The sequence below is a fragment of the Mesoplodon densirostris genome, chromosome 13 (assembly GCF_025265405.1).
Source record: "Mesoplodon densirostris isolate mMesDen1 chromosome 13, mMesDen1 primary haplotype, whole genome shotgun sequence".
In the NCBI taxonomy this organism is placed as follows: domain Eukaryota; kingdom Metazoa; phylum Chordata; class Mammalia; order Artiodactyla; family Ziphiidae; genus Mesoplodon; species Mesoplodon densirostris.
In genome coordinates this window covers 1,705,927-1,716,997 of record NC_082673.1, presented here as the reverse complement: position 1 = coordinate 1,716,997, position 11,071 = coordinate 1,705,927, and the positions used below count along the sequence as shown (strand labels likewise).

Below are 11,071 nucleotides of genomic sequence, written 5' to 3'. Positions count from 1 at the left end.
AGAGTGCCCAGCCAAGAAGGATGCACAGTGGGAATCCGCCCCCTCGTGGCTATTGGATGCCCTGGGATGCTCGTTCCCGCCTTTGAGCCTCTGTCTGTGGGTCAGCGAACAACCATCCGAGGTGCCCCTGAGTTTCCAATACGATGCTTTCCTCACGACGGCCCAGACCGATGAAAGTCTTCCCCCCTCACTCACCATCCTTTAAGCGGCATAGTGCGTTTGTAAATGTCACCTGCGTTTCTACAAACACAAATAAGTCACTGTTAATTAAGAACAGATTAAAAACTCAGGGTTTAAATAATATTCGCCTGAAATTGGGGCAACTGCAAAATGAGGTTCGGTTCAGGCCCTGGGTGTGCAGACCAAGCGTCCACCTTCCCCGAGGTGGCAGCCTTGTCAGAGAATTATGGAAAAGGAAGATCAGAAAGGAAACCGGGCATCTTCCCAACTCCACCAGTAGGTGTCTCTCTGCGCCCACAGATCCTGGAGCCCCAGCGTGTTCTCTGCCGTCTTTCCTGCTCCTCTAACTGCCCGGTCCGCAGGTACGGATAGGGCGCTGCGAGCATGGATGTCTTTGACCTTGAATGGCACGTTAACTGCAGTGCAGCCACCAGAGGCAAAGGGGGTTCGAAAACCGTGCCTAGAGATGAGGTGCTGCATGCAAGTTATTCGACACAAAATATTCAGTACATCTCATTAAAAGCTGCTCCCGCGTTCAGCAAGGTTTTGTGTTCGGTGTTAGATGTGCACCCCTCCTGACCTCACCACATTGGAGCCAGGCGGACACACACAGAACCCGCGGCTGTGAGACACCCAGGAAGAACGAGCACCGTCACACCTCACAGCACACGCTGACAGCTCGCCTTCCCGGTGTTCTTCACACCGGTTCTCTCTCTGTCACACACACACACACACACACACACACACACAGGCTCATGCTGACCTCGCTGAGCAGACATACGTGTGTACGTGAGTTTTATCCACATCCCCAGAGGAAGTCATGGAGCTCAGAACCTATTAGCAGAATCCTACACTCACTCTGATTATTTCCCCTTCTGCATTGGGAAATATTTGTCCCCATATCATTGGAAAAGATATAAGGGAAGAGTATCGAACATAATTTACAGACAGAGATGCCCAGGTATCCAAGGAAATATTTATTTCTCTTTCAGGGGCTGGTTGACTTTATCTGAAGCTGAGTTAAATTATGAATTAGGACTACAAATACATACACATCTGTGTACAAACACAGGTACGTGACAAACCATGAGTGGCCTCACGCCTTTGTCATTCAAACTTCAAAGTTCCATATCACAGCCACTTTGTTACTATCTAAGTAGTTAAGAAATTAGCAAGCACGATCATATTCTCCAGACAGCACAGTCAAACCAACGACATTCCATGACTGCATATCTTTCAAGGGAGATTATCCCTCCCCCGCCCGCTCCAGGGTGCCGGCCACAAACTGAAGCCAGAAGACACACCACCGTCTCAGGAGCCCGTTCTCTGCCTCGGCCCAGAATGGTTTCCTCTGGTGCCGGACTTGTTTCCTAAACTCCGTCAGATCTGCACTGCTTCCCACATACCTACGTACCTACATGTACACAAATCCCTGTGCAAAGTAAACAAACCGGAGGTGCATTCCCAAACCTCATGAATCTAATTTATTCCCCAATCTGGCGAGGCAAGAATATGTCTTTCATGGAAAAGACGGGGTCCAGGAGAAGACCCGCCAGCACGGGGAGCCTGCGGGGAAGGACTGGCCCTGCCGTGAGGTCACTGACCTGTCCTTTACAAAGCTGTCTACAAGTCACCTCTGTCAGCATCTTCAGAAAACAGAGCAAAGAAGAGACTGTCAGGTAGGTCACAGCAGGGCCCATCCTAATAGCCTTCCCGACAATTAAGGAACTAGATCACGTGGGCTTCCAAGGTCCCACGCGCCCCACAGACCACAGGGAAGGCGAGCCCCCCCACCACGGCGGGCTCAGTCGCAGGGAGGGGTATTTTTAAGGGCCCACTTCCTCCAGAAGAACCGCGATCCTGGGGGGAGTCGGGCCTGGGAGCCTAGAAGCTGCCCCCAGGCCGTCCCTTCTCCCCTCACGTGTCTGTTCCACGAAAGGCTGACAAGTGCCCCTTGCTGGGGGCCTCACCTGTGCCCCCAGCTCCCCACACACACACCGCAGGCCCAGTAACATCTCAGTCCCAGTGTCTCTCCTCACTCTTCCCAAGAGCCTGAGCCGTCCACCCAGGACTGCTTTCTTGCAGAACCAAACCCACTTGGGTGTGTGCTGCCCCAGTGACATATTTAAGCCCAGGGTCCATGCCTGGGCCAGAGCGTCTTTAGCCAGTGACCGAGGCCAGGTGCTGGCTGACAGGAGGGGACCCTTCACAGGTGTGAGCAGAGCCCCGCAGCGGGTTCCTTGTTAGGGGGTCCTGTTCTTTGGTGGGGGGTCCCGGCAGTCCGCCTCCATCCTCCCATCCTCACTGCTTTGCCTGGCGCCGCTGGCCCCTCGGTGGGTGTGTGAGCGGAGCACCTGTGCCCTGACTCACCTGAGCGCAGCCCCACCTCACGGGGGCCCGCAGACCTGCGTAAGGATGCTCCTCAGATGGTCCCGACACCCCTACTCCTCGCCAGCAGGCGCAGAACGCTTCCCGACTCTGCCTGGTGTCCGCGGGATGAGGCGTCTGTAACCCAGCTTCCAGGGGTTTCCTAGCGGAGTGAACTGCTGCTCAGCTTTTAAAATGGATTGTTTGAATACACGACGTTAGCAGGTTATCTCGTGCTGGAATTACCAACAAACAAACACCGGATGCCCTTCGCAGCCCTTGTGCTGTGAGCAGGCTCTACCTGCAGCTCAGTGAAGACGGGAGAGCACGTGGCAGCTGCGTTTTCCCGAGGGGGTCGCGCCTCTAACACAAGGGGGCGAGCAGGGCCCCTGCCCCAGTAAACCAGGCCCGGGTCTGAAGCAGCCCCTCCCCAAAGCAGAGGCTCAGAAACCGTGCTCTGAGGGACCCTCCAGTTTATCGTTGGTGGAGAAATCTGAGGCATATTCACATTTTCCTGGCGCCTACGAACACCGTTCCTTTTAACGTAAAGATTCGTCTAAATTCCTTTCTCTGGCATTTAAACTAGTGACTGTTGGGAGAAAAAAAAGGGGGGGGGGGGATCATTGAAAATGGGCTCCTGCATCGGGAGCGCCCGCCCCGCCCCGCACACGGCTGCCTCACCCCGAGATGAACAAGTTATGCGGCCTGCCACGCGCTTCCCTCTTACAAGTCTTGACTTCACACTGTTATTTTTTCACTTTTTTTTTTTCTCCTGGCACCTGTTCGAATCAGGAGTCGGGTGGTCTGGCTGCAGATTTGTTCTTTCCTTAATCTCTAAGCAAAAGGTGGGGAGAAAATCTGGAAGGGACAGAGATGTTTGAAAATACGGTTGAAATGTCATTTTTACAATGAGCCACCTTAGCGTACTTTCCGATTGAATACCATACACAAAATCAAAGTATTTTTGCTGGTTACTAGACTAGCTTCAAAGCTTAACCAAGCAGTACTCATGAAAGCACCCTTTCTTTAAAAACACCATGCAGGGGAGCAGCAGACATGAAGTTTGATGACTTTATACTGGAAAAAACAGCACCATATAAAAGCAGGTAAATGTTTGAAACAATTGTCTCTAAGGGCCCATTCACGCTTTTTTTTTCCATAAAAAACATAGTGATGCCTGAAAAGATACAAGCTCTTGTCAGATGCCTTTGTGGAGACGTTAAGATCCACCCATCCTTCCCTCTCATCCCTGCGGTGCCGCCGCTTCTCCCCGAACGCGGGTCCTTCAGGGGCTACAAAGCGCTTCTTTCAGGCACCGAGGCTAACATGGTGACACGGCCGCTCCATTTCCCGAGGAAGCGCCGCGTCCGGCTCGGCAGAGCCTCCGGGACGCGAAGCGCATCCTCAGCGCGAGGCCCCGGGAAGCCCCCTGCGGGGCCGCCGCTCACTCACTGGGGCTTTGTCCTCGCCGCTACCTTCCCTTTTCAAAAGCCAGGAGCGAACCGTTCCGTCCCCGGGCCAGCCGGACCTCTCCAGGGCCCGGGGGCCGGCCTCCCCGGCCAGCGCGGAGCCCACATCTGGAAGCCAGGCCCGGCCAGGCGGACCCGGCGCGCCCGGAGCACGGACGCCCGGCTTAGCGCTCAAGGAGGAAAATGACCTCTCCTAAGAAGACTCGAGCACTTTTTTCCTCTCCACTGAAATCCGGGGCACAGCCCATTTGGAACCAGAATAACTTAGTCTGACAACAGATTCTTCCTCTGTTCACAGCTGTCCCAGAGGGAGGAGCTGAAATCTGAACCTCTCGGCTGTGATTGGACCCTTCTCGCCAAAGAGAGGAAAAAAAGGCCTCCCCGCCGCCACCGCGGGCTCAGTCCGCGAGGAGCCCGCGACCTGGCGGCGCCGCACGCGCACCTGCCGGGGCCGCGATGCTGTAGGACCGCGCGCCCCGCGCCCCGCGCCCCGCGCCCCGCGCCGCCGCCAGGATGCCGCGTTCATTCCTGGTCAAGAAGCATTTCAACGCCTCCAAGAAACCCAACTACAGCGAGCTAGACACGCACACAGGTAAAGGGGGGGCCCGATGTCTGCATCTCCATCTATCTATAAATAGGTAAATGCAGGGGCGCGCGTCCGCTCAGCTTCTGTTACAAAGGAGCTGGAGACCGAGCTGTTTGCCTCGAAACAGGGTCGCGAACGAGCGGTCATTCCTCTGATCATCCAGGCTCAGGTTTAATTCAAAACTTTCAGACTCTGAACTGGCCAGGAGAACTTCCTTCAGCTCGTCCGTCGTCCTGTTCCAGAGCGTGTACATACTTGCATAATGAGTACGTGGAGGGTGGGTGAAGCGCTGCGTAAACGTTGAATTACTGCTTTTTCCCCCATGTAATAAGGCTCCTTTCCTGCAGAAAGCGGCGTGATTTACGCCGATCTTTGTACTCACAGGCGTAAGCCCTGCGACCAGCCCACGCATAAAATGGAAGAGAACTTTTCTGTATCTCTTAAAAGAGTGGGTAGGTTTTCCCCTCGCTGGGCTGCGCTCGCTGGGGACACAGATGTGCCTTAAGGACAGTGGCCGTGAGCAGCAACGGTGGAAAAGAAATGTCCTCCCAGCGCCTGCGCCTCTTACAGAGTCTGTCTTCTCATACGCACGCCCTGCGCGTGTTGCCAAGCAGCTTCTTCGTGCGTTTTTGAAGCTACGTTTCAGCTCACTCTCCTCTCCCCTCCTCTCTCTTCCCCAGTGATTATCTCCCCGTATCTCTATGAGGGCTACCCTGTGCCTGTCATCCCCCAGCCGGAGATCCTCAGCTCGGGAGCCTACAGCCCCATCACCGTGTGGACCACAGCAGCTCCCTTCCACGCCCCGCTGCCCACCGGCCTCTCTCCTCTGTCGGGATACCCCGCATCCTTGGGGCGAGTGAGTCCCCCTCCGCCATCTGACACCTCTTCCAAGGACCACAGCGGCTCCGAAAGCCCCATTAGCGATGAAGAGGAAAGACTACAGTCCAAGCTTTCAGACCCCCATGCCATCGAAGCTGAAAAGTTTCAGTGCAATTTATGCAGTAAAACCTATTCGACCTTCTCTGGGCTGGGCAAACACAAGCAGCTGCACTGTGACGCCCAGTCAAGGAAGTCTTTCAGCTGCAAATACTGTGACAAGGAGTATGTGAGCCTGGGCGCCCTCAAGATGCACATCCGGACCCACACGTTACCTTGTGTCTGCAAGATCTGCGGCAAGGCGTTCTCCAGACCCTGGTTACTTCAAGGGCACATTAGAACTCACACTGGTAAGAGAAAACCTAGTCAGGGATGTTACTGATGGACCGAAGGAAGCTCTGGGCTGGTTGTCGGATTTGCATTAAGTGGCGACACAGGGCTTTTAATGATGGATGATCATTTTTAGCTACTGCCTGACGACTTGAAAGATCGTCAGAGCACCAAGGGCTCCATTGCTTGCTAACACCCTCTGCTCCCGGGACCGCAAACAAGCATTTAGACTTTGGAAAGTAGATCCAGGAGGTTTGGTCTCAAAGATCAGTTAGCAAATCAGGAAAGATGTGCTTGAATGTGTGTTCTGTGAAATGGCTCCCAGTAACCAACAAGTACAAATGTTGCTCCCCCAATCAATTGATCAGGGGGACAGAGAGATGAAGGTTTTGGGTTTGGGGTTTTGGATAGTTTCCTTCTTGCTGTGCTCTCACCCCACAGCAAGCTGGATAGTTAGAGCTGAATTTGCTTTCTGTTGTTTGCTTTTGTTTTGTTTTTGCTGCCGAATTTTCTATTCCTAGCACAAAATTACCCTTCAGGGAGTCGAGGCATTTATCCAGGCTTTGTCATAACACGAAAGGAGGGAAAAGGGGAAAGGTTGGGAAATTTGGGGAGGAGCTGGCCGTTAGCTGCACCTGCTGAAGCTGAGAGCCTGGACAAGCGAAGCCCTGGGACCACAGGAATTATGTCTGCGTGACTGGTGGCAGGAATCATATTCTTAAATTTTTTTAATTTGATTTTTTTTTTAATGCAACAGTCACATTTGTCTTAAAGGGCCAGACATTAAAACAAGTATCTATTCTGGGGGATTTGAATCAAGTCTGGCTGTTTCTCATGCTTTGGGCTAAATGTGGTGGTTGCTCATAAACGTTATCTGGCTTTGCGTTTCCTCTGAAAACACTGACTGTCTTTCTTTCTCCCCCCGCCCCCCAAGGGGAGAAGCCTTTCTCCTGCTCTCACTGCAGCAGGGCCTTTGCAGACAGGTCAAATCTGAGGGCTCATCTGCAGACACACTCGGACGTCAAGAAATACCAGTGCAAGAACTGCTCCAAAACCTTCTCCCGAATGTCTCTTCTGCACAAACACGAGGAATCTGGCTGCTGTGTGGCACACTGAGTGACACAACCCATGTTTACTCAAGCAGAAGGCATTTCTTCACTCCGCCTCCGAATGACAAGTAAAAGTCCAAAGGCATTTTCTCTTGTGCTTACCGACCAAAGAATATGTATACACACACACACACACACACACACACACACACACACACACACACAGCTTCAAGAGCACGGGCATCCATGTGTGTCAAGTTAATCCTTTCCATGTGAAGTTTAAAATTACTATATATTTACTGACAGCTAGATGGAGAGGATAAAAGACAAGAATCTTTCTCTTCAGAGATGAAGCAAAAAGCACATTGTGCATCTTTTCTTACTAAGAAAGAATGCAAAGATTTACATCGCTGCCAAATCATTTCACTGAAAAGAACAGTGTTGCCTTGTAATGGAATTTGTAATAGAATTTCCTATAGGAAGAGAATCTGCCAGACCCTATCTCAGGTGCCTTATAAAGTATTCCAAGTTTACTTTATTACATGTCTGATGTCAGGTCACCATCCTTGAGCTAAAGCCTGTTTTGATTACTGGTCATACTTTAAACTGTGTTTTTAAGGGAGGGAGGGAGGGAGAGAGGAAGACAGAACAAGAAGAAAAAACACAGGAGAATGTATTAAAAGTGGGGTTTTTTGTTCTTTTTTTTTGTTTTTGCCAATAAATAGTATGTGCCTTGGGGGAGACGGGAAAGACTAGCTTTGAACATTCCTGGTGCATGCTCCATGTCATACTTTTTTAAAGAATTTTTGATAATTTTCTAAAATTTTTAATTTTTTAAATTTTAATGATTTTCTAACAATGGGAATAAGTGCAACAAAGGATTTTTAGAAACTCTGTGATGTACTTAAACTATTTTAAACGCATACAAGAAATGCAATCCACACAGCACTCTTTGCAACTGCCTTTTTAATTAATTGTATAGTTGATGAGTCCATGTAAATTTGTGTTTATTTTTATATGATTGAATGAGTTTTGTATGAAAGTGAGAAGTTGTCTATAGCTAATGCCTATAAACAACCTGAAGACTTGTGAAATTCACGTTTCTTTTTTAAAAAACAATTTTCAAGGTTCTTTTTTACAATAAACATTTTTGATTTAAAATCTATTGTTTGTATACTTTCAGAGACTTTACTTACTTCATGATTAGTACCACCAAACAGCTGCATGAAGAATTGTTTCTTTTGTTAATAAGAGAAAACGTGAATAGTGTTCATTATGTATGTGCAGTGTTGTTTTATGTGTTTGATTATAGCAAAGCAATCAGTCAGTATTTTTTCTTTACTCTTAAGATAATACTGTTACATTCAGAAAGACAGCATCCTAATGGGAGTTTGTTAGCGTTATCTCTTTAACAAAAATCACGCTTTCTGAGTGCTAAAAATATTCACCTTATTAATAGTCAAGAATATTTTTCAAAACTTTTTCTTCTTGATGACTTGATTGTTTTGGCTTTATGACATCAGATTACAATTACTCGTTGTAATCAGTGCTTGTCACATAGGCCACTAGAACAGTTTAAGGATTTTAAAAGAAATATTTAATGATATATAAGAAGAAAAATAGAACTTCTGCTTGAAAAGATCAGGAAAAAGTGGATTTATTATAAATTACACAAGTTGGAAGATTAAACCATGCAAAGAAAACCCCACGTCTAGTGGGATGAGATAAGCTGCAGTCTGAGCAGTGCAGAGCTAAGTTTCCCTTTATGGTATTTTGAAGAGGCAACACCCACACCCAGTGTGCACTGAATCAAACAGGGCAGGACCAGCCAGACCACATACAAGCACATGCTTACCAAACGCGGTGGACGAACTCACAAGTCAAGATGCTAACCAAGTGTCGCAGGCACTGTGACAACCACCAAGCTGTGTGTTTAAACCCAAACTCCAAACCTGTGGTGAGGTTAGTTCTGCTACTATTAATCACTTCTCTCTGGTTTGCTCAGAACTTGGAGAATTATTTTTCCTTCTAATGTTCTTGTGATACAAATAAAAGCCAGAACTAGTACCTGAAAGATGTTAGCAATACCAATATATTCCCTTAATGTTCACACACATTCCACTATGTGTTACATTTAAATTTTAGTCAACATATATAAGGAGTGTGTATTTGACTTTAAAAAAACCCTCAATTTAATACTCTATGTTTAATTTTTTTCATATCTCAGGGTATATATCTCAAAGACAATTATTTGGAGACCAATTTATAAATGTAAAAGAAATGGCTGGTAGCTTGTCTGGGACAATCTAAAGTCAAAAAAAAGACGGCTTTAATTAGTGTATATGGCATATAAATGACACCTGGAAGTTTGCAGGCCAGGTAAAATGTAGAAATATCCCACAAGGGACACGTGTGGGTGAGTCACATCCCTGCAGACATCTGGTTCGTCCTCCCAGGAACCACATCTGCCCACTTTCCTTTCCTCATCAGTAGAGCTACAGGCAAGTCGTTTCTTTGTGTCCAAAACACAAACAGATAATTTTCTAAAGGGAAAAGTCTGTTCATTTAATTTCCTAGTGAAGCATTAGTGGTAATATTTTTGCAATATATTTCTGCTTTGTCCTCACCATTCTCACTTCATTCATGATTTAAATATTCTACTTTCATTAAGGTCACATGAGTTTGAATTATGGGACATCAATCAGATACTAAGATTTTCTATAAATACAGCTCAGTCATTTTTTAGATCTTTTAGCATTTTCACAAGGTCTTTGACTACACGTCCTCTAATATATAAGACGTGGCTCAGATGTCACATACTTTGAATACTTTTCCAAATTCACTCTTTCTGAGAGATTTATATCATTTACAATGCGGTGCTTATCTCACTGCGTGGCAGTTTTTTTTTTTAAGATTTAATTTTTTATTTATTTTTGGCTGCATTGGGTCTTTGTTGCTGTGTGCAGGCTTTCTCTAGTTGCGGCGAGCAGGGGCTGCTCTTCATTGTGGTGCTCAGGCTTCTCACTGCGGTGGCTTCTCTTGTTGTGGAGCACGGGCTCTAGGCATGTGGGCTTCAGTAGCTGTGGCACGTGGGCTCAGTAGTTGTGGTGCATGGGCTTAATCGCTCCGCGGCATGTGGCATCTTCCCGGACCAGGGATCGAACCCGTGTCCCCTGCATCGGCAGGCGGACTCTCAACCACTGCGCCACCAGGGAAGCCCAAGACAGAACATCTTAAAGCACAAATTCCCAATAACCAGCACATCTTCTGGAACACAGACATCAACACATGTTTGCTGAATGAATAAATGAATAAAATAATAGAAATTGGTGAAAAATAGCCTGCAGATCTAAAATAAATGTAACATATTCCCCTTTATTGCAAAGAGTCTTGATAATTTTTGAGAGATCCTCTAAGCAAATATGCTGGTGTGTCTTCTAACTTAGTGATGACATCCTCCTGCCAATAAGGAGGATGCTCCAAACAGTGAATAAAGGGCAAATGCAGTGCACATGGACCAGGTTTGATAGACATTCTGAGAGCTGGAGCTTTGAAAACTGTGGTTTTAGTAATAGGGACGTGTTCTAATAAGCCTACTCAGTGTCTGGAATTTGTTTCCTATAATATGAGACAGGGTGGTACAGTAGGAAGAGCTCCAGCTTTTAAAAGCAACATATATGTTTGTATTATCGGCTTTATGTCCTTATGCAACTTACTTAACCCCTCAGTGCCCTGTTTCCTAAAGTGTATAAGAGGACAGGATCCTTAGCGTCCCAACTCAGGACTGACAGTGCCGGGCACGGACAGGCCTCATACAGCACAAGGTCAAGCCCATGGTGCTATCACTCAGCGCTGAGCTACACCTGCTCCCGAGCTGGATACCACCTCACCTGGGTCACATCCAACGGCCACGCTTTCTCGGTGCTGCTGGTCTTTTACGGGTAAAGAGACTGAACTCAGAGGGTTTGGAAAATGGAGCCAGGGTAGCAGAGGCCTTGAGCTGCAAAACTGAACTCCAAACCCCGATTCTTCCGGCTCCCAAGACCCTGCTTCCTCCGCTGCTCGTTGGGAGAAGGGCCCGCTGTGCCACACAGGCCACGTCACCATGACACAGGCACACAGCAGAGGCCGCTGAGAAGACCAAAATGATGTGGCCCCCAGATTAAACAGTGCGGGGCTGCCTTTAGGAGCCGGTGTAATTCAGGAATTACCCA

The 11,071-nt window shown here is 48.2% G+C and overlaps 1 protein-coding gene across 1 annotated transcript; it reads left to right on the top strand.

The window, feature by feature from the left end:
* Window positions 1-4,429: 4,429 nt before the first annotated feature.
* SNAI2 (snail family transcriptional repressor 2) lies at window positions 4,430-8,018 on the top strand. The gene is made up of 3 exons (XM_060116343.1): window positions 4,430-4,608; window positions 5,283-5,828; window positions 6,743-8,018. Exons 1-3 carry the CDS (start codon window positions 4,530-4,532, stop codon window positions 6,922-6,924), a joined length of 807 nt encoding a protein of 268 aa, XP_059972326.1. The 5' UTR covers window positions 4,430-4,529; the 3' UTR covers window positions 6,925-8,018.
* The last annotated feature ends 3,053 nt before the right edge of the window (window positions 8,019-11,071 follow it).

Bases quoted from the DNA above. Each gene is read 5' to 3' on its own strand.
- SNAI2 (XM_060116343.1), top strand. From the start codon at position 4,530: ATGCCGCGTTCATTCCTGGTCAAGAAGCATTTCAACGCCTCCAAGAAA. The intron at 4,609-5,282 runs GTAAAGGGGGGG...TCTCTTCCCCAG, and splicing joins CGAGCTAGACACGCACACAG to TGATTATCTCCCCGTATCTC. The intron at 5,829-6,742 runs GTAAGAGAAAAC...CCGCCCCCCAAG, and splicing joins GCACATTAGAACTCACACTG to GGGAGAAGCCTTTCTCCTGC.